Source organism: Amphiprion ocellaris, chromosome 19, assembly GCF_022539595.1.
Source record: "Amphiprion ocellaris isolate individual 3 ecotype Okinawa chromosome 19, ASM2253959v1, whole genome shotgun sequence".
Classification (NCBI taxonomy): Eukaryota; Metazoa; Chordata; class Actinopteri; family Pomacentridae; genus Amphiprion; species Amphiprion ocellaris.
This window is the reverse complement of record NC_072784.1, coordinates 9,412,676-9,436,808: the sequence shown is the minus strand read 5'-3', so window position 1 is coordinate 9,436,808 and position 24,133 is coordinate 9,412,676. Positions and strand designations below refer to the sequence as shown.

The 24,133-nt window shown below is 39.3% G+C and overlaps 2 protein-coding genes and 1 long non-coding RNA gene across 3 annotated transcripts; 1 reads left to right on the top strand and 2 right to left on the bottom strand.

The window, feature by feature from the left end:
• Nucleotides 1-320: 320 nt before the first annotated feature.
• LOC111563058 (SE-cephalotoxin-like) lies at nt 321-3,331 on the bottom strand. The gene is made up of 2 exons (XM_023261946.3): nt 3,152-3,331; nt 321-1,963 (listed from the first exon to the last, which is right to left on the bottom strand). The coding sequence occupies exon 2, from the start codon at nt 1,959-1,961 to the stop codon at nt 321-323; it is 1,641 nt and encodes a 546-aa protein (XP_023117714.2). The 5' UTR covers nt 1,962-1,963; nt 3,152-3,331.
• Nucleotides 3,332-11,173: 7,842 nt separating this feature from the next.
• Nucleotides 11,174-13,200, top strand: LOC129347671 (uncharacterized). The gene is made up of 3 exons (XR_008599867.1): nt 11,174-11,674; nt 12,058-12,222; nt 12,476-13,200. It is a non-coding gene; the product is annotated as an uncharacterized LOC129347671 (long non-coding RNA).
• Nucleotides 13,201-16,017: 2,817 nt separating this feature from the next.
• On the bottom strand, nt 16,018-24,133 carry LOC111583434 (SE-cephalotoxin-like). The gene is given in 3 exon segments (XM_055005480.1): nt 16,018-20,434; nt 20,436-21,699; nt 23,942-24,133. Coding segments are annotated over 2 exon segments (1,569 nt in total). The 5' UTR covers nt 21,698-21,699; nt 23,942-24,133; the 3' UTR covers nt 16,018-20,127.

Here is a 24,133-nt window from a genome sequence, read left to right as displayed (position 1 = left end):
CAGACATTGAACATGTGGTGGATTCAGGGACAGGTGTGTTTTTCAGAAATTCAGCATGTATGCACATGGTATTTATATGTTAAACATGTTCAGGGACCTGCTTTCTGATGATAAACATGTGATACATTCAGGGACACTTGAAGTTGTTAGACATTGAAGACACGATGCTGTTTATTTCTTTTAGAGGTCTTTAATCCTTTAAAATAAATTTCAGACAGACATTTTTCCAACACATGGTGTCACTGAAACAACTTTTTAAATCTGTTCTTGTTCCATCAAGTGTTCCGCTGCCTGGTGTGTGTTTGTGGTTTTACAGAATTCTATGAACACTGACATCTACTCATCATCGTGTCCAATTTGGACTCGATGGTTCTGAGTTTGGTGCCGGTGGTGCTGATGAGCGCTTTAGGGAAGAGAGTCTTCATGTCCTGAGCCATTGATATGTCCACTTTCTTGTTACATGTGTCTCCATGGTAACCATCCTGACAGTCGCACAGCCAATCGTTGGAGTCCAGCAGCCTCTTACACTTTCCATTGTTCTGACATGTGCTCTGAGTGCAGACATCCTTCTCCCTGGACCAGTGAACAGAAATCTTCCCTCCCCGTATGTACCAGCTGCAGTCGACTTGTTGAAGCGGTGTTGGATATTCTGCAAAACTCTGTCCGCCGTTGTAGGACACATGTGTTACTTTGGCGTGTTTTGTCAGATGTATACGCACAGGTCTTTTTTCAAAACGACTCCATTGTTTTACTTGGTCCTTATTACATTTACTTATTTGATCCCTGATTTCACACTGTTGGTTCTTAAAGCACTCGTTGGCTGTGTCTTTAACTGATTTAGCATCGTCTACATGTTCCTCATGTCCTCCCAGAGTGTAGGCCACAACCACCATGATGTTGCCCACCTCGATCGGTGTCACATCAAACAGCTTGTAACTGCTGTTATTGTTGCTGTCGTACACCAGCACCACCCAGCTGTACCAGTCGTACTTCTTGTCCAGAGCCTCCTTCACCCGTTTAGCGATGGCATCTTTGTCAGGGATGAGCTTTTTGGTGATCTCCACCACGTCTTTCTTCATGTACTCCTCGTAGTTTTTCTGACAGAGGTCCACAGCTGATGATTGAACTTCATGCACCTTCTTAAACATCTGGATATGTTGATCCTCTTTGCCTGATGAGTAGGAACCCATCAGATTCCAGTAGACCTGGCTGACCACCATCCCCTTCCACAGCAGGCTGCTGAAGTACAGGTTGTATCTGCTGATGTGGACAACATCACATTTAAACTTCTTTATCAGCAAGTTGTTGAGGTTTCCACTGAGCGCCGTGCTGCTGACCGTCAGGTAGTGGTAAAGATTGGACACACTGGCCTCAGCTCCTGTGGACTCGTAGTGGCTGGTGAACATCTCGGCTAGTTGCAGTTTTGCCTCCTCGCTTTGCGCCAACTCACTGCTCTGACCAAACTCGGTGAACTTGTTCCAGGCATTGAGGATGCGGACTTCGTCTTGGGAGTAGACGCTGGCGTAGTTGAACCATTCCACGTCTGTCGCCAGGTTGAAGATCTGCATGGAAAGGGAGTCCAGCTTCCAATTCACCTCATCAAAGCCCCTCCTGAGCTCTGTCAGGGGGTTTTCCTGAGGGATGAAGGCCAGCGCCACGTTGATAAAGGATGCAACCAGACCTCCAATGCCGGGTGCCAGGTTGGCAACTTTGGAGATACTCTTGATCACATCAATCGCCCGACTGGCCTGAGCACTTGCCAAAGCTTCTTTGATGACGGTCAGAGAGTCTTTGACCACCTGTGAGGATGCTGCAACGACCTCTCTGGTGCGAAAAGCCATCTGTCTGCGGATCCTGGGGGACTGGTGGAGGTCATGTGACTCTGCAGAGGAGGCCGTCCAGTAGAGGAGAAGGATCCATGAAACCAGCAACATGGAGGCCAACCGCCGTGGGAACGCCATTACTGCAACACACATGTAAAGGTAGAGTTTAGAGAGAGGCATCCTCCTTCATAGCCTTTAAACTGTTCTGGTTTTCCTTAGAAGCTGAAAAACATCCAGAACCTCAGTCCCTGAATACAATGGCCAGGTGTTTGTTTGCAGGAGAAACCTTCTATTAGGAGTGAATATGTTTTACACATGTTGCGGGAATTTAGTTCACAGGATTTTTGGTGAGAACAGACTGCAGTCATGTGTTTACAGTTCATCTGAAATGTAAAAAAATTAGTTTAGGAACCAAAAATACAAAATCTAAATTTAATGTTCTGCATGACGCGTTTAGAAATAGAACTTTGGAATCAGTTTGGATCTGGCTGCCTCCTGGACTAAACAGTCCTCAGTAAGTTTCCTCATCTGCCTGAATTCATGTCCAACAAATCCAGCTTTGTGATAGTTTCTATACCAGCTGCTGCTTTATTAACACATTCCACACAATCATCCTTGTTCTGTTTTAATAGTGGTTCAATATTTACAACATCCTCTGAACGACGTTCAGAAGTCATGGAATAATTCAACACGTGCAATGAATTCTGTTCAAAAACATTTCAAGTTTTTATGATGTGATTATATTCAAATAGTTTACTAGAAGAATAAAGCTCCCAAAATGGACAAAAGTTATTTGAAGGTTTTTCAAAATGACTCAACATGTGTCCTCAATAAAAGACATTGTTCACGATTTCTCGTGTTCTCGTCCTTAGTGACAAAAACTTGTTTAAAATGACTCACACTCCAAAATAACTCTTAGTAAATAACTAACTTGAAAATTGTCTTGAATGAGTTGAAAATTGAGTTTAAAATTGTTGGAAACTATTCATCATGTTTCCTAAACTCTGTAAAATATGTCATGATTGAGTTGAAAATAATCAAAATTACTCAAAACGTGTCCTGCCTGAAAAAGACTAAATGAAATGAAATGAGTGGAAGAAGTGTGCACAGATTTACTCCAAATATGTCTTTGTTGACATAAATGGTTCCAAATGTATTAAAACGTGTCTGAAATAAATGAAAATAACAGGTAATAAAAACTAAAGTTTCCTAATCATTCTGTCACTGATATTGTTTCTCCTCCATGGCTGTTCTGTCTCTAGAGGATCTAAAATCTTCAGGTAAAAAAAGCAGCAGGTTGTTGGACCCACGAATGTCACAGAACTCACCTGAAAAAACAAATATTGGCAGAACCAGACGGAGGCTTCAGGACCAGACGGAGGCTTCAGAACCAGACGGAGGCTTCAGGACCAGACGGAGGCTTCAGAACCAGACGGAGGCTTCAGAACCAGACGGAGGCTTCAGAACCAGACGGAGGCTTCAGAACCAAACGGAGGCTTCAGGACCAGACGGAGGCTTCAGAACCAGACGGAGGCTTCAGGTTCTTATAGACGGATGAATCACGTGACTTTCCTCCTCTGAGATGCTGCAGACACAGAAGATAGAGTTTACACAGTTTAAACACGCGCTGGAACATTATCAGCATCCAGTGAGTGTTTAAACTGTGTTAATATGGACCACAGACTCTGCGCATTCATTGGCAGCACAAAGAGGCTGCAGAGCTCATGTACTTTGCGTAGGTCGCTGATTGTGGACTTGTGATACTGCAGGTAACAGAGACAACAGGTTGCATATCATTCCTCACACATACTCATCCTACTGTTGAACCACAGATGCTATCAATCAAAAGGACACGCTAAAAACTCTCTAATCTCACTTCTGCGTACAAAGTAAGCAAAATGCCTCCAACTGGTGCTGCAGAGTTTACGACAGCTTTATGGTGTTTTTTTTTCTTTCTGTGTTTAAGATCTGCACTGGGCAAAAGATTTGAGTAATGACAAGTGGTGTTTTGTTCATTTATGCATTTATTGTCCCTCCGTCTGCTTTTCTGTTATAGAAGTGCATGAGCCCTGAGAGAAGCTATCAGTCAGCTGATAATGGGTTGTAATTGCAGACAGACAGGCCTCCACATCAGAGGCAGCAGAATCACCACATGTACAGTAGAGAGCTGCTTCCACTGGGTTCACGTCCCTGGGAGGTCGCAGGGTTTAAAGTTAAGGAAAATGTCCTTTTAAAACCCAGTATGCTCGTCCCGGTGATGTCTTACTTTAATCAACGTGGCTAAAACGGGAGAGGCATGAAAGAAACCCTGACTTTAGTCACTTGGATGCTGCATAAGTGTGAGCCACAAATGAATTTATAATGACTTCTGTCAAAAAAACACCGAACAGTTTGTTTTCCTGGAACCACCGAGCGACTAAATCCTAAAAGATGCCCGTCAGCCCGACTAATTGTTCTCATTTTTGAAGAACCACACACCTGATGATGGAGCCTGATGCTCTCTCCACAGCTGACAGTCAGTTGGTTGCTGTCAAACGTCTGAACCATCACACAGCGTCACACAGCAACAACAGACAGCACAAACTGATAAGAATGAACTGGATCATTTCAGCTTAAACTCGGGGAAACACATGTCTGTTTGTCAGAAGAAAAACTGGAATGAAAATCGCCTGTGAAGCACAATTCACCTGTTTCATCTCAGTTAAAGGAAGGTTCACTACAAAGCAGCTGCTCAGGAGAACATGTGAATGTCTGAGCTGTGGACTGGAAGAGTCAAAACTGTTCTAAAATCCACAAATGAAAATGTTTAAGTTGCTGCATGTTTGCACAAACATGAGAAAGATGGGAATCTTATTTTGGGTGCAGGTAAGTTAGTTAGCTTTGTGCTAATGCTGTTTATCTCCTCAGTTCATGTAAAACTCCTGAAAACCACACGAACGGTCTCAGGTTGGTCACTATGTAGTAAAACTGGTTCAGAGTGCAGGAAAATACACAATAAAATACAAAAGGTATCACTGTGAAGCGTGTTTTTCACTGTTACTTCCTCCTTCATCTTCCTCCTTCTTTTTAAAACTCAGTAGTAAAATGCTAATTTTTAAAAGTCTCTTCATATAATGCTAATCTGAAGGTGAATCCTGCAGCTCTTCTACGGAGAATTAATGACAAAACACTTTCCTGGACTGCCTAACAGTGATTAAAGTAGGATTATATAACTTTCTGAAAGGAAATAAAACACATATTTCCTCTTATGAGTGAAAACTAAACTTAAAAGTGATAAAAGAAATTTCACAGCTCAGTACAGTCTGAGGTTTCTGCTGCAGTTTTAACTTGATGGTCACTTGTGCTGTTCGTTGAATAGAGTCCTGCTTTCATATCTGACTTGGAGGTCATTTATCAATCAGAAACACTGGATAAACTCCAAAAAGTAATCAAATTATCTCATTGTGATGCTCTGAATTCAAGTTAAAGGGGATAATTTGTGGTTTCTGGAGTTTGCGGGAATAATGTGAATTCTGCAACTCTGATCAAAACAATGTGTGGCAGCAAAAAGCATCAAAAAGTATTGTCTTTATTTCTTTTATTGCACGTATTACTAACTAAATACCACAGATAAGTGTTAATAAAGCTTTGGATCAGCATATTTATGTAATATGACAATAATATATCACAATTTCTCCATGACTGATCTACTGAGTCTTTTTGATTTGTGACAATCTGCTAATAATTAGACTTTATTATAATCTTCTCTCTACACTAATCCTGAAACCTGGATGCATTTAATAAACTACACACAAAAACAAACACAAAGCCTCCGCAGCATTAAATGATAAATAGTACTGTTGCGTTGTATTATAAATCCCAGCAGTGTTAGACTTCTCAGGGTGACATAAATTGTATTTCTGAGGTCATTTGGAGTTCAGCAAAAACATTTTCAGCAGAGTGTCTTAGTGCAGCACAAAGAGGCTGCAGAGCTCATGTACTTTGCGTAGGTCGCTGATTGTGGACTTGTGATACTGCAGGTAACAGAGACAACAGGTTGCATATCATTCCTCACACATACTCATCCTACTGTTAAACCACAGATGCTATCAATCAAAAGGACACGCTAAAAACTCTCTAATCTCACTTCTGCGTACAAAATAAGAAAAATGCCTCCAACTGGTGCTGCAGAGTTTACGACAGCTTTATGGTGTTTTTTTTTTCTGTGTTTAAGATCTGCACTGGACAAAAGATTTGAGTAATGACAAGTGGTGTTTTGTTCATTATTGTATTTATTGTCATTTTCACTCCATCCCTTTTTCTGTTATAGAAGTGCATGAGCCCTGAGAGAAGCTATCAGTCAGCTGATAATGGGTTGTAATTGCAGACAGACAGGCCTCCACATCAGAGGCAGCAGAATCACCACATGTACAGTAGAGAGCTGCTTCCACTGGGTTCACGTCCCTGGGAGGTCGCAGGGTTTAAAGTTAAGGAAAATGTCCTTTTAAAACCCAGTATGCTCATCCCGGTGATGTCTTACTTTAATCAACGTGGCTAAAACGGGAGAGGCATGAAAGAAACCCTGACTTTAGTCACTTGGATGCTGCATAAGTGTGAGCCACAAATGAATTTATAATGACTTCTGTCAAAAAAACACCGAACAGTTTGTTTTCCTGGAACCACCGAGTGACTAAATCCTAAAAGATGCCCGTCAGCCCGACTAATTGTTCTCATTTTTGAAGAACCACACACCTGATGATGGAGCCTGATGCTCTCTCCACTGAGAGAACAGTGTTCTACTTCTCAGGGAGACATGTATAAATTGTATTTCTGGTGTCGTTTGGTGTTCAGCAAAAACATTTTCAGGAGGTGTTTCATAAAACTGCATTTCATTACTGTTGTTGCTTTTTATTGACTTTTTATTGATAAACTCTTCTTTTCTGTGATGTGTACAGTAATACATTGACATATGGTAGAGTTTAACAGCAACACTGTACATTCCTGTTGAGAAGAGCAGCTCTGGATGTCATTTGCAAGGACTGCTCACTGAGAGTGTCGAGGAGGGTGGACAGGGGCTGATTGAAGGTCTTAATGTTAGATTTTAACAGCAACTTAAAGATGTTTTCAACCCCACAAGTGTCACTCAAAGGTTCAACACAAACTTCTTCCTTTGCCTCCAGTTTCCATTCAAGATGGCTGCGATAATGGGCTGATCACCAGTTGATTTTCACACACGCCTTCATCAAACACACTGCTGCAGAGTGATGAGAAGCAAAGAACAGATACATTCATGTGGATTGACTCTCAGTTTAGAGGGCCATTCATTATTAAGCTGAAAGTGAAAAAAGTAAACTGTGCTGACAGTTTTTCATGACCCCTTCACAGAAAAGTTGTTCATTTCTCTGTCGGGATAAAACCTCGATCAGCTCTCTCTTTGGCTGTCACATAAATCTGAAGGTGTATTTCATGTTTTGTGATGCTAATGTGTGAATGGTTAAACTCCTATTGCTCAACAGATAACGTGAGTTTATCAGAAGGAAACATTTGGTTTTTCTTCCTCTTATTCGTCAGAAAACACAATTCTGACAAAGAACTTATGAGAACATTCCTTCACCAGAAACATGAAGGGCCCTATCACGATGTGTTTGTCATGTAAAAGCATTCCAGTGTTTTCCAACAACATGAAAAATGCAGGACAATCTGCAAATCAGATATTGTGAATTCATTGACAGTATGATGCAGTTCTCTGCATTTAGCGCTGATGCGATGGTTGGAACAGAATAAAAACATATTTAGGAGGATATGGTATTTAGTTATGGGCTTAATTCTAAAAATACACCTAAAAATCATGGAAAAATTGCACAATCAAGATTGAATGTTATGTTTTTGTGCATTTTTTAATATACACATGCTTAGAAGCAGCATCAGAGTCAGCTTCATTGGCCAGTTATGCACACAACATACAAGAAATTTGTTTGTGGCTATTGGTGTCACTCTAGGAATAAGAAAAAGAGAAAAATGATTGCTATTATTGTTATTGGCCCTTGAAACTGGAAAAAAAGAACTAGTGCTGCAGAAAAATGCTGATGCGCTGGTGCACACAGAGAGAAGAAACTGCACATTTAAATACTACTTTGAATTAGAGTTTCAACATAGTTTAGAACCTGGTTGCAAAAGCATGAATGAAGCTCATCCTACAGATGTTAGATGAGGTTTAAGCTAAGCCAGTGCTCCATGCAACAGTGGAGCTTTTTCTTTCCAAACTATTGCCTCTATTTTCCGTAACAGTAGTGTCAAACATACGGACTTTGCAAAGTGTAAAAATTACAGAGAAGACACTGAACATTACGCAAGACAATGTGAGTCATCAGCTTTAGTACAATAGTGTTTGCATCTACTTTTAAACCTCGGCTGCTTTCCAGGGGAATAAAAACAAGTCTAGTTTGGGAAAAGTCCTTAACCCTCCTGTTGTTTTCATTTAAGGGCACCAAAAAATATTGTTTCCTTGTCTGAAAAAAAATCAGCAAAAAAAATTCCCCAGATTTCTGAAAATTTGCAAAACCTTCAGGAAGAAAACCAATAAATCCTTAAAACTTGCCCTTGATGTTTTTTTTTTTTTAAGTCCCCCAAATTTGGCAAGAAAATTCTTGTAAATATTTTCAAAAAATGAGTAAAAATCTTTCCAAAAAAATCTTAAAAATATCTAAAGTGATTACACATATATCAGTAAAACTTCTAATATTTTCTTTAAGAACATTCACAAAAAAATCAACCAAAATCCAGCGATTTTCCAGCAAATTTCGCTGGATTTTGGTTGATTTTTTTGTGAATGTTCTTAAAGAAAATATTAACATTTCTTTTTTTTCCACCAAAAAATGTTCAAAGATTTCCCAAAAATGTTGAAAATGTGGACATCAGACGTTTCACTGTGGGAAATTTTTTTTTTCATCAATATGCGGTTCGTGGATCAGATTTCCTTCCACGCAGACATTAACACAGACCTGAGATCATCCGGAGGAGGGGCGAGGAGAGAAACGTGCTGTCATCTTTTCCTGTCATTTATTCTGGACATAACACTGAGAGCAGCCGAGCAGCTCCATCAGGTGAAGCTCTGAGATCCACATGCCCTGCAATCTCAGGACATTTGCTTGGACATGGCGCCACCTACCGGCCAGAGGGGATCATAACCCCCACTCTGTCTCACCTGGTGTGTCTGCGCAGCCGCATTCTCTCACCTGAAGTCACCTGAATGCACACATCTGCTGCTTTGGTGGCAGAACATTTGATCCAAAGTTTATGGATGAGTCAGGAGTGATGGAACTAAGAGGTTCTGGTGGCGCAAGGATCCATCTAGTGGACAATAAAGCTGCAAACACAACAAGACACTTTTTTCACGGCGGAGTTATGTGACGATCAGCGCACGCTTGTCTGTGAATCCGTCTCTGTCTGTCTGTCTGTCTGTCTGTCTGTGTGAAACATTACTCAAAAATGGACAAACAGATTTGGATGAAATTTTCAGGGGAACTCAGAAATGACACAAGGACCACGTGGTTAAATTTTCACAGTGATGCGGCTTGTAGTCTGGATCCATGGCTTTGTTAAGGATTTCCCATATAGCTGCCAGCACGCCATCACTGTAACCATGACAACAAGTGAACACTGTGTCAGTTACCTGCTGATGATCACATGATTGCGATCCTACTACAAAATGACTGTGATTTATCAGTTGGAAATCATACAAGGAACTAATGATTAAACTGTGGGGTGTTTCTGAGTCCCATCAATTCCCGCCGTCCGCTACGTATTTAGGTCACGCAATGTAGCAAACCCCAGCCAGACACTAAGTTCAGCCATCAGCCTTATTTTGAACACAAATTTACCTTTCAGTCCTTCAATCCTTTCTTCACCGTAAGATCTTGTCTCCATTCCAGCTAGGTACTTATAAGTTTAGACACATCCTTTGATAGACAGCAACAGCGTGGAACAGTTTTCTTTCATCTTTATGTGAATTTTCAGACTTTTCACTGTCTTCGTCATGTCAGGAAACCGCTTCTTAGATAAACACTTCCTGTGTCGCTGGAATGGGAATGGTGGCAAAAAAAAGGACATACCATTAATAATACGCCTTGGAGGGAAGGGTTTTTTAACACTAGCAAAACAAAGGCTTTCAAAAAGTGATGAACTGATCAACAGACCTTTAACAGAGCAATTTACACGCAATTTGGTATTCATACATAACATGCACATGCATAACACACACCTGTGCTCAGTGCAAGGTCATTTTTTATTAAAGATTTCATCCATCGGAAAGTACTGCACTCTCTGAGTGCTTTTCTAGTACTTCTGTCTGTATTCTGTCACTGACTGTATTTAAAATAACACAAAGAATAACAACATTTCTATTTATTACAGTTAATTGTGATAATAAAAAACTCCCTTCCCTTCCCTTCCCTATATATTGACCTTAACAATCTTTAAATAGTGCAAAAATCATATTAAAGGTGGAAGAAATTTAATTGAGACCTGAAAGCGTTTTTGAGGAATTTTGATTCAATGCCTTGCCAATACAAATTAAACCTCTGTGATTTTTAATATGCAAACTATATTCACTGTTAACACAAGAGCACAAGAATTTAGTCTTTTTGTTTTGTTTGTTGTTTGTTTGTTTTCTAATTTGTGAAAATGTAAGTGTAGAGCTTTTAAAGTGATTTGTGAGGTAACTACAAATAATAATAAAGTTAAATCTGGCACAGTTTTGTCTCAGTCTCATTAATTAAAAATTATTTTGCAGTAATTAAACCATACAAATTTGTTACCAATAATAATTCCAACAACAACAACAACAACAACAACAACAATAATAATAATAATAATAATAATAATAATAATAATAATAATAATAATAATAATAATAATAATAATTATTATTATTATTATTATTATTATTATTATTATTATTATTATTATTATTATTATTTATAATAATAACGCTAATAATAATAGTAAGAATTATTATTATTATTAATTATAATAATAATGCTAATAGTAATAATATTTATTATTGCAATATATGATATATAATAATAATAGCAATACTAATAATGATGATTATTCTTGTTATTATAACCATAACTTTCTTAATATATATGCGGGCTGTCAAAATAAACACGTTGATGCGGGTTAATCCATCATCATGATTAATCTGATTACAAATTTTAACGCAATTAACACATCTGCAGTGCAGAATAACTCAAAATTCCTGAAACGTCTCTGGCAAGTCAACGCATTTCGGCCAGTTTGCCCAAGTAGACTTGTCTTAGCGCATGCCATCACGCATGCGCAAATGGGCAGTTGATCCGGTAGTGGCAAAACCAAGCAACTCGAAATGGAAGACGGTAAACACTATGACCCGTCTGAATTTTCAGCCGGCCATTTAAATCGGCCGGTTATAGCTCTTTTCAAAATAATCATCATCTGCCAGAGTTTTGTCGATTAAACATCAATATATTCTTCATTTCTCATTAAACAGTAAATGCTGTTAAGTGTCGGAGTCACGCAGAATGATGTCTTTGCGCAGTTTGTCCATAACTTATGGACAAACTGCGGATCTTTCGTGGGGGGACGGAGGGGCAATGGTCCCCCTGTGATCTGACTGGCCACCCCGTGTGCCCCCCCCAAAAATTTTCGTTAGAAATGTACATTACTGAACCTCCGATTTCCGACGCTCTGAAAGCAGCTTCGTTGTCCGACTGGAACTGAAGGCACCAATGACGTCAGTTTGATCTTTTCATCGGTATCGTACATTTGATTTGGATTTGAAGAAGCTTTGGAAACGTTTCCTGATGCCGGAGGAGAAGACGAGCAGCTTTGCGGTAAGAACACTGTATTGGTTTAGAATTGCATGAAGTTTGGTGCAAACTACTGTTCAAATCTATTTGCCTCCATTTGCATGGAAAATGTTTGTGTAGTTTGAGGAACAAAGAGAAAGAAATTGGGCTTGTATTCCTGCTATAAATTCATATCCGAAACGTGAAGACTTGTGCCTCAAACTGAAAATGTGCTAATTAATGCTAACTGTCACAGCTAATGGTGAACTGTGTTATCTTTAGCTAAACCAGACGGACAGTTAAATTAGGTTATCCACGTTTTTGTTCTAAGTTAATTTATTCAGCATTTCAGTTACTTTTCAACTACTTCAATTGAAGTTGAGCACAGTTAAGTAAATAATAATTTTTTTTCGTGATATGTTTGACAGACCATGAAACGGAGAGGAGACATGCAGAACGTTTTCATTAAAAGAGGTCAGTAGGTCAGACTGACAGTTCCAGAGAGGACCAGGGTCAGCCTGAATGCAGCCAGGGATCATCATGTGTTGTTGAGCCAAACATCCAGGGCCAGAGCAGCAACCATCAACCTCCAGGTGAAAGTACAGATATGAGAAAAGTGATGCACTTCTATTTATACCATATAGTCTTATTTATTCGTAGTTGGGTGAATTAAACGATTAAATGATCTACTCTAAATGACTAAACTGATGGCGTTGAATTCTGTGCAGTTTTTAATTGTGTCTTTGTTAAATGTGTGCAATTTATGCCACACTATAAAATTGTATTTTTTTTTTAATATAATGTTGGTTAAAGAGGTATTGACTCTATTTTAATCCATACCTTTAGATGCATCAGTGGAGGAGCCGGACACTTCTGACCCTGATGACTGAGAGTAGGACTCTTCAGACTGTGCAAAAATGCAATCGCCTTACCTGTAAGCACAGCTGCATGCGAACGCAGCTTTTCAGCACTGAAACTGATAAAAACAAAAATCACTTGCGCACCACCATGAACAATGACAGACTGAGTGACCTTGGGGTGCTAAGTGTGGAGTCCAACAGAGCCAAAGCTTTGGATATGGGTGAGTTCATCTGGTTGTTTAGTCGCCCACATGGTTGTTTTGAAGTGGTTTTGCCTCTAAAAAAAGAGAAGTTTGAAATTGCACCATGAAAATGTACTGATGCTTGTTCTGATTAAGACTGATTACTTTGCACAACCAAGAACCAGAGCTGAGCACTCAGTACTAAGAGTAAATAATATTGCTCACTGTGAAAGTATGTTGAGAGCAGCTTTTTCTGATTTCTATGCAGAACACTATGACGTTTACTGAGCTATGCACTATTAAATGATTTAAGAATATGGAATACTGTTACTGTTTATTATTCTAAGGTTTACTATAAAGAGTGCTGCTTATTGTATTTTATTTTAGTATTTTAAAAATTACATTACTGCAAAGAACATTTAAGATTATTTTACCACAGATCAAGGGTAAAGATTGTTATTGTTCACTGTGATGTATTGGGTAGTACTCATTTTGATTAAGACTGATTAGCATACAGAACTCTATGATGTTTATGGCTTACAGCTGAGAACTGTTTGCTAAAAGTACCGAATGTTATTTCTTGTTTTATGTGTGATAATTGGCAGTAAACATTCTAAGAAGTGGAAATCCACAGGGTTGTAAATAGTGCTGTTCTTGCACAATATTTGTCACTTAATTGCCCTCAGGATGCTGTCGTTGAGCTTAACAGTTTTACATAACAGGCAGATGTTGCAGCTAATGATGTTGTAATTCACATAAACAAAAAAACAAGTCCATCATAATTTTAATGTTAACAGTCCAAAATGAAAAGGTCATATACAGCTTTCCTATTGGGTTAAAATGCCAAAAAAAAAAACCCCTGAAAAATACTTTGTAAAAGCAAGAGATCGGTAGCAACTTTCATTTTTTCTTACAACTTTTCGGTGGCCCCCCCAAAATATCTGTTGTACCCATATGTGCCCCCCCACTAAAATTAATCTGGATCCGCCCCTGTCCATAACATGGAGCGCTGAGTCCAGTCACTCCCCAGTCCTCACTGCTGTCTTCTCAGTAACGTACAGGAATAAACTACAGACAGGCAACATTACAGGAGTGGGCTGAGCCGACAGGTAAGTTCATAACAATGCTGTGAAATTAACGGTGACTGAACATGTCTCCTGTTTCAGTTTAGAGAAAAAGTTACAGTTAAAATGATTAACATTACTGTCTGTCTTCAGCAACCATCATGATGTCACTCTCAGTTTTACTTTGTCAGAAAATACTAGAACGTGACCCAGGCTGTAACAACAACTCACTGTGTGTGTTTCTATGGAGGAACATTAGTGTAGGACTATTTATTCAAAGATGACATGTTACACATCTGAGAAAGGCGTCTCTGGTTTTTATTGTGGTTCATATGAGTCCTGACTTCATGGCAAAGAAAATAATGGAGTAGAGAAAATGTGATTTAACGTTAAAGGGCATCAGAGGACAGCAGAAAAAATGTTTTGGCTTCACTCAATATGTTGCTTATATACAGCATAAATATTTATAACCTCCCTCTAATTTGCAGCAACAAGAAGTACAAGACAAGATGTATTTCATAAGATCATATAATTTCCCAGAGGTTTAATGCTTTGCTGCATGTTTTTGTACTTGAAAATTCCTCTCTGTTTTAAAGTTAAACAAATACTAAAGGGCAAAGTATTTTAAAACAGTAAAATGTTCTGACTGTAATTCATATCTTTGCTGTTGCAAGTGTTAAGGGACCAAAAAAGAAGTTATTTTCATGATATATATTTTAAATTAAATGGACGATTAATCAGTGGTTGGAATTTTTTTCTGCCAAATATTGGAATCAAATCACAAAAAATCCATATTGGTAGGGCCCTACTGAACAGCACGGTTAGTAGGTGGGAAATTTGAGTACAAATAAACCCCAAGACAGAACAGTCGACCAACATACAGTAATATGCACACTCTGGAGGAAGGAGGGTTTTTTCCACCGAAGCACTTCCAGGTTAAAGTACCACATTAACACAAAGCATGCATTAGTCAGGGATTCTAACATGAACCTTTAAAGGTGTTTAATAAACACCTTAAGTATTAAATATATTCTCTTCTTTCTTGAGTCTGTTTGCGCATGTAAAATGAAACGCGATTAATATAGATTCAAAATGAATGATATTTAATTGTGATGAATCGAAATTTAATCCACAGCAACCTGGTGATTAATCTGATTGAAATTTTTTTTATAGTTTTACAGCACTAGTTTATATCTATTAAATGAAAATGAAATATTTGTTAAAAAAAAACAAAAAACAAAAAAAACCAAAACAGATCTTAAAAATGTGGTGCGTTCAGGGACACGTGGTTTTCAGATATTTAACAGGTGGTGCAATTAGGACCAGTTGCGTTTTTCAGACATTAGGGTCAATATAAAATTGAGAGGCTTTTGAAGTCCATGGGATATATCCTGCATACATTTTTATTAAAAGTAAAAAATTCCATAATTATTTATTATGGAAACAATCACTTATTAATAAAAAAAATGTCTGGATATCACTAAAATGTCAACTAAATAACCATCCAAATTTAATGACTTCCTAATTAGCTAAACAATATTAAAATGAGCTTATTCGAAAAATGTTTTGATTGTGTTCTTTCTATTAAGTTGAGATAATCATGACATATTTCTTTGTTGGTAATATATCAAATTTTACATGGAAAACAACAAATGGTATCTGTGTCTGAGAAATCGCTTTCCGCTAAGTTACCCATTACAAAAACACCTCTCAAGGAAGTGTGTTAATTCCAGATCACATGACCTGCTCCACATGATGTCATTTCCTCCTGAAGAAAAGACTGGCAAGACTCCAAGGCTTTCTGAGTTATTTAATATAAAGTAGTGTGTGAGTCAAGTGTGGATTTATGGCGTGTCAACAGGTTTATGACAATATTTTTATAAATAACTTTCAATTTCAATTTTATTCAATTGTATATATAATATTTAGAAAAATCTTTCTCTAAAAATGCCATGTGGTGTTTGGTTATAGGCGGCCATGTTGATTTTAGGCCTGAAAACAGCAAAAATATCAACTATGTTACAAAAAGTCCCACATTTATATATTGACCCATTAAACTATGGTGCATTCAGGGAAATGTGTGGTTTTTATATATTTCACAAGTGGTGCATTCAGGGTCATGGGTGGTTTTCCAGACATTAAACATGTGGTGGATTCAAGGACAGGTGTGTTTTTCAGAAATTCAGCCTGTGTCGCATTCAGGAACACATGGTATCTATATGTTAAACATGTTCAGGTACATGTTTTCTGATGATAAACGTGATGCATTCAGGGACACAAGGTTTTATTGCATTGAAGACGTGATGCTGTTTATTTCTTTTAGAAATCTTTAATCCTTTAGAATAATTTTCAGACAGACATTTTTCCAACACATGGTGGCACTAAAACAACTTTTTAAATCTGTTCTTGTTCCATCAATTCAATTCAATTCAATTCAATTTTATTTATATAGCGCCAATTACAGTCAAATTGTCTCGAGACGCTTTACAGAACCCATATGCCTGACCCCCAGAGCAAGCCAAAAGGCGACAGTGGCAAGGAAAACACCCTTTTAACAGGGAAAAAAACCTCGAGCAGAACCCGGCTCTAATGTGGGGGGACCCATCTGCCTGCTGGCCGGGCGGGTTGAGAGGGACAGAAGAGGTAGAAAGGTAGAGATAGAGGGATAGAAGTAGAGGGGTATAGGTAGAGAGGTAGAGATAGAGGGATACAGATAGAGGGGTAGAGATAGAGAGGTGGGGGGGTGGGACACAAGGACCATAAAACACAGCCACACATCTGAAGCATCCAGCATCCAGCTCTGGGACCAGGGACACTCGGAGAAAGGACACAGAAAGAAACAGAGTGAATGTAATGCAATAATGGTATATATAGTAAATACATAGGTAGTTAGAGAAGGGCTCAGTGCATCAAGAGAGGTTCCCCAGCAGCCTAGGCCTATAGCAGCATAACTAGGGGCAAACTAAAGGGACGTCAAGAGGGGAAGTCAGTTGTGCAAATGAAAACACCAGCATACCCCGTCAGGGTCCCCCAGTCAGCCCTAACTATAAGCTTTGTCGAAAAGGAAGGTTTTAAGCCTGGTCTTAAAAATAGAGAGGGTGTCCGCCTCCCGAACCCAAACTGGGAGCTGGTTCCACAGGAGAGGTGCCTGATAACTGAAGGCTCTGCCTCCCATTCTACTTTTAGAGATTCTAGGAACAACAAGTAAGCCTGCAGTTTGAGAGCGAAGAGTTCTGCTAGGATAATATGGTACTATCAGGTCTTTAAGATATGATGGAGATTGGTTGTTAAGAGCTTTATATGTCAGAAGAAGGATTTTGAATTCTATTCTAGATTTAACAGGAAGCCAATGAAGAGAATCCAATATAGGAGAAATATGATCTCTCTTGCTAACTCCCGTCAGTACTCTGGCTGCAGCGTTTTGGATCAGCTGTAGATATTTCAGAGAGCTATTGGGACAACGTGATAATAAGGAATTACAGTAGTCAAGCCTAGAAGTAACAAATGCATGGACTAGTTTTTCTGCATCACTCTGAGACAGGATGTTCCTGATTTTCACAATATTTCTCAGGTGGAAAAAGGAAGTCCTACAGATTTGTTTTATGTGCGAGTTAAAGGACATGTCCTGGTCAAAGATAACGCCGAGGTTCCTCACAGTAGTACTGGAGGCCAATGTAATGTCATCCAGAGTAACTATATGCTTTGAAAGCAATTCTCTAAGATGTTTGGGGCCAAATACAATGACTTCAGTCTTGTCTGAATTTAGTAGTAAGAAATTATAGGTCATCCAGGTCTTTATGTCCTTAAGACAATCTTGCAGTCTAGCTAGCTGATTAGTTTCATTTGGCTTCATAGATAAATACAATTGAGTGTCGTCAGCATAACAATGGAAATTAATACAGTGCTTCCTAATAATGTTGCCTAAGGGAAGCATGTATAGTGTGAACAGTATTGGTCCTAAGACAGAACCCTGAGGAACTCCATGATTAACCCTAGTATGCTCAGAAGAGTCATTGTTGACATGCACAAACTGGAACCTGTCTGATAAGTAGGATTTAAACCAGTCCAGTGCTGTCCCTTTAATGCCAATAGAATGTTCTAGTCGCTGTAATAAAAGTTTGTGGTCGATTGTATCGAATGCTGCACTAAGGTCCAATAAAATAAGTATAGAGACCAGTCCATTATCTGACGCTATGAGAAGGTCATTAGTAACTTTCACCAGAGCTGTTTCTGTGCTATGATGCACTCTGAAGCCTGACTGAAACTCTTCAAACAAGCTATTCCTTTGTAAATGTTCACATAATTGATTTGCAACTGTTCTTTCCAGAATTTTGGAGAGAAATGGGAGGTTGGAAATTGGTCTATAGTTGGCTAAAACATCTGGATCTAGAGTGGGCTTTTTAAGTAAAGGTTTGATTACAGCAACCTTAAAAGCCTGTGGTACATAACCTGTTACTAGAGAGAGATTAATCAGATCTAACATTGAGGAATTAATTAAAGGTAAAGCCTCCTTGAACAGTCTAGTTGGGATAGGATCTAAAAGACATGTTGATGGTTTGGATGTAGAAACTATTGAAATGAGTTCAGAGAGATGTATGGGGGTGAAAAATTCTAAATATCCATCTGGTCTTACAGCCAATTCTAAAGTATCTGTACTCGATGATACATCTGTGACATTTGTAGGAAGGGCCAGATTAATTTTTTCTCTAATCGTAATAATTTTATTTGTAAAGAAGCTCATGAAGTTGTTACTGCTCAAAGCTAAAGGAATACAAGGTTCAACAGAGCTCTGACTCTTTGTCAGCCTGGCTACAGTGCTGAAAAGAAACCTGGGGTTGTTCTTGTTTTCCTCTATTAAAGATGAATAATATGTTGTCCTGGCATTACGAAGAGCTTTTTTATAAATTACTAGACTATTTTTCCAAGCTACATAAACTTCCTCTAAATTAGTGGAATACCACTTCCTTTCCAGCTTTCGGGATGCCTGCTTTAAAGTCCGCAGCTGGGAATTATACCAAGGAGCAGGTCCTCTCTGAGATAGAACTTTCTTTTTTACAGGTGCAACACTATCAAGTGTTGTACGCAGTGAGGCTGCAGCATTATTAACAATATAATCCACTTCTGTGGGGGTAAAATTATAATATTTCCCTTCCATTATATCAGTAAGTGGTGCTGGACTAAATAGAGAGGGTATTATTTCCTTAAATTTAGTCACCGAATTGTGAGACAGACATCTACTGTAATGATATTTATTCTTAACTCCTATACAATCTATTGTTGTAAATTGAAATGTTATCATAAAATGGTCAGAAAGAAGAGGGTTCCGGGGAAATACTGTTAACTGTTTGATTTCTATGCCATAAGTCAGAACGAGGTCAAGGGTATGATTAAAACTATGAGTTGGTTTATTTACATGTTGAGAAAACCCAATTGAGTCTAATATTGAATTAAAAGCAGTCGTAAGGCTGTCACTGTCCACGTCAACATGAATGTTGAAGTCACCCACAATAATGACTTTATCTGAGCTGAGCACTAAATCAGATAAAAAGTCTGAGAATTGAGATAAAAACTCAGAGTAAGGAGCAGGAGGACGATATACAACAACAAATAAAACTGGTTTCTGAGCTTTTAAATCTGGATGAGAGAGACTGAGAGTAAGATTTTCAAATGAACTGTAACTAGGTTTAGGTCTCTGGTTCATTTTTAAGCTAGAGAGGTAAATTGCTGCCACTCCTCCTCCTCTGCCTGTGATTCGAGGAACATGACAGTTAGTATGACTAGTAGGAGTTGATTCATTTAGACTAACATATTCTTCCTGCTGCAACCAGGTTTCAGTCAAACAGAACAAATCAATCTGGTTATCAGTTATCAAATCATTTACTAACAGAGATTTAGACGAGAGAGATCTAATATTTAACAGACCACATTTAATTGTCCTGTTTCTTCGCTCAGTTGAAATAGTGGTATTAATTTTAATTAGATTTTTATGGTTACTATGTCTTTTGTTTATTTTTGATTTGCTTAATTTATTGAATTTTGGTGGTCGGGGGACAGACACAGTCTCAATAAAGCTAACTGAATTACTGGAGGGTGACAGCTGAGAGGAAACTGCAGAGAGGTGTGGAAGACTACAACTCTGCATCAAGTGTTCTGCTGCCTGGTGTGTGTTTGTGGTTTTACAGAATTCTATGAACACTGACATCTACTCATCATCGTGTCCAATTTGGACTCGATGGTTCTGAGTTTGGTACCGGTGGTGCTGATGAGCGCTTTAGGTAAGAGAGTCTTCATGTGCTGAGCCATTGTATAGTAAAGTAGCCAAATAGTAAAGTAACTTCATAAAGCAGGCTCAGTCAAAAAAAAAAAAGAGAAACTAAAACACATTAAGTAATTCATGTAATCAGTGCAACTGAATGATTCCCATTAATAACTTTTTTTTTTGTCATTTTCAGAGTTATGTCCACTTTCTTGTTACATGTGTCTCCATGGTAACCATCCTGACAGTCGCACAGCCAATCGTTGGAGTCCAGCAGCCTCTTACACTTTCCATTGTTCTGACATGTGCTCTGAGTGCAGACCTCCTTCCTCCTGGACAAGTGAACAGAAATCTTCCCTCCCCGTATGTACCAGCTGCAGTCAACTTGTTGAATCGGTGTTGGATGTTCTGCAAAACTCTGTCCGCCGTTGTAGGACACGTGTTACTTTGGCGTGTTCTGTCAGAACTACTGGGTGTTGAGGATCTGCACCACCCCCAGCGTATGCGTATGTCCACTTACATGTACTTATTTGATCCCCAATTTCACAGGATTGGCCTTCAAAGCAGTGTTTGGTTGTTTGTTTAAGTCGGTATACATTTTCCTCATCTCCTCTCAGAGTGTAGGCCACAACCACCATGATGTTGCCCACCTCGATCGGTGTCACATCAAACAGCTTGTAACTGCTGTTATTGTTGCTGTCGTACACCAGCACCACCCAGCTGTACCAGTCGTACTTCTTGTCCAGAGCCTCCTTCACCTGTTTAGCGATGGCATCTTTGTCAGGGATGAGCCTTTTGGTGATCTCCACCACGTCTTTCTTCATGTACTCCTCGTAGTTTTTCTGACAGAGGTCCACAGCTGATGATTGAACTTCATGCACCTTCTTAAACATCTGGATATGTTGGTCCTCTTTGCCTGATGAGTAGAAACCCATCAGATTCCAGTAGACCTGGCTGACCACCATCCCCTTCCACAGCAGGCTGCTGAAGTACAGGTTGAATCTGCTGATGTCAGGGACACCACATTTAAACTTCTTTATCAGCAAGTTATTGAGGTTTCCACTGAGCGCCGTGCTGCTGACCGTCAGGTAGTGGTAAAGATTGGACACACTGGCCTCAGCTCCTGAGGACTCGTAGTGGCTGGTGAACATCTCGGCTAGTTGCAGTTTTGCCTCCTCGCTTTGCGCCAACTCACTGCTCTGACGAAACTCGGTGAACTTGTTCCAGGCATTGAGGATGCGGACTTCGTCTTGGGAGTAGACGCTGGCGTAGTTGAACCATTCCACATCTGTGGCCAGGTTGAAGATCTGTATGGAAAGGGAGTCCAGCTTCCGATTCACCTCATCAAAGCCCCTCCTGAGCTCTGTCAGGGGGTTTTCCTGAGGGATGAAGGCCAGCGCCACGTTGATAAAGGATGCAACCAGACCTGCAATGCCGGGCGCCAGATTGGCAACTTTGGAGATACTCTTGATCACATCAATCGCCCGACTGGCCTGAGCACTTGCCAAAGCTTCTTTGATGACGGTCAGAGAGTCTTTGACCACCTGTGAGGATGCTGCAACGACCTCTCTGGTGCGAAAAGCCATCTGTCTGCGGATCCTGGGGGACTGGTGGAGGTCATGTGACTCTGCAGAGGAGGCCGTCCAGTAGAGGAGAAGGATCCATGAAACCAGCAACATGGAGGCCAACCGCCGTGGGAACGCCATTACTGCAACACACATGTAAAGGTAGAGTTTAGAGAGAGGCATCCTCCTTCATAGCCTTTAAACTGTTCTGGTTTTCCTTAGAAGCTGAAAAACATCCATAATCTCAGTCCCTGAATACAATGGCTGAGCGTTTGTTTACCTATTTTGTTTATCAGTTCTTGTGATGGATGAGAAGCAGAATTTTTAAATTCTGGTATCAGCGCTATATAACTGACATTTTAAAGTAATTTCTTAATTGATAGTCAGCCAATATCATTCAATAATGGATCAATCAATACGATGAAATAAGTAAAGTAGATGCTTTTCCATATGCTGATAAAGATATTACTTTTTAACACTAGTTAGAGGTCATTAACCTCCACAAAAGTCTTTGTCATGGTGCCCATTGCTAAACTCCCACAATTGCTCTCTGTTTGCCAACATGAACTGTGACACCTCCTCTGGTCTCTACAGTATTAAACAGTAAGAGGTTCCACCTGGTGGAACAATCAGGTACTACAGCTGATCTATGAAACATTTATTGAAATACATGACCTTCGTCTGCTGCCTTTTCACTTAATATATTATTTATCAAATTATTAACAGCAATCAATCAATCAATCAAAGAAAAACAGTAGTGAAGGAGGCACCAAGACATCTGTGACTCCTCTGGGTAAAGTGACAAAGAAACAGACACTGTTGGAAAAAGCTCTTAATAAATCTGGACTAGAATTGACCAGAAGACATGTGGAGCCTCTGAAGTCAAGTGGAAAATGGTTCTTTGGTATGAGGAGACCAAAATGGTGGTGATTTATGGTGTGACGGATGGAAGTGGCAGCATCATGATGTGAAGCATGGTGTGGGCAGCATCATGATGTGGGGATGTTTCTCAGCAGAAGGTCCTGGAAGGCTTGTAAAGGTAGAGGGTAAAATGAATGCAGAAAATTCTGCAGAAATCCTGGAGGACTACCTGATGCAGTCTGAAGAGAACTGAGACTTGGGGAAGATTTGTTTTCCATCAAGACAATGAGTTGACGCAAACAGCTGAAGCTCCACAGAAATGGTGTAAAGACAGCAAGGTGAAAGTTCTGGAGGCCGAGTCAGAGTTCAGACCTCAATCCAACTGAGGATTAGTGTCTGGACTTGAGAAGTTCTGTTCACTCATGATCCCTGTGGAGCCTAACAGAAAAATCTGTTTTCACTTTGACATAAAAGAGCCTTTCAAAAAATCTTGTCAACAAAAGCCAAATTAAAGTGACCATGAGTCAATGTAGGAGAAACCTTCTATTGGGAGTGAATATGTTTTACAGATGTTGCAGGAATTTAGTTCACAAGACTTTTAGTGAGAACAGACAGCAGTAACATGTTTACACTTCATCTGAAATGAGAAAAATTTAGTTTAGGAACCAAAAAACAGAATCTAAATTAAATGTTCTTCATGACTAGAAATAGAACTTTGGAATCAGTTTGGATCTGGCTGCCTCCTGGACTAAATAGTCCCCAGTAAGTTTCCTCATCTGCCTGAATTCATGTCCAACAAATCCAGCTTTGTGATAGTTTTTATACCAGCTGCTGCTTTATTAACACATTCCACACAACCATCCTTGTTCTGTTTTAATAGTGGTTCAATATTTACAACATCCTCTGAAAGACGTTCAGAAGTCATGGAATAATTCAAGACGTGCAATGAATTCTGTTCAAAAACATTTCAAGTTTTTCTGATGTGATTGTACTCAAATAATTTACTAAAAGAATAAACCCCCCAAAAATGGACAAAAGTTATTCGAAATTTTTTTTCCAAATGACTCAAAATGTGTCCTCAATAAAAGACATTGTTCATGATGCCTCATGTTCTCGTCCTTAGTGACAAAAACTTGGTTAAAATGACTCACACTCCAAAATAACTCTTAGTAAATAACTAACTTGAAAATTCTCCCAAATGACCCAAATTGTCTTGAATGAGTTGAAAATAGTTGGAAATTACTCAAAACATGTCCTGTGTGAAAAAGACTAAATGAAATGAAATGAGTGGATGAAATGTGCACAGATTTTCTCCAAATATGTCTTCAATATCATAAATGTTCCCAAATGTCTTACAACGTGTCTGAACAATTAAAATAACAGATAATAAAAACTTGAGTTTCCTGTTCATTCTGTGTCACTGACATTTTCTCTCCTCCATGGCTGTTCTGTCTCTAGAGGATCTAAAGTCTTCAGGTGAAAGAGGCAGCAGGTTGCTGGACCCACAAATGTCACAGAACTCACCTGAAAAAACAGATATTGGCAGAACCAGACGGAGGCTTCAGGACCAGACGGAGGCTTCAGAACCAGACGGAGGCTTCAGGACCAGACGGAGGCTTCAGGACCAGACGGAGGCTTCAGAACCAGACGGAGGCTTCAGGACCAGACGGAGGCTTCAGGACCAGACGGAGGCTTCAGAGCTGCTGTCTGATTGTG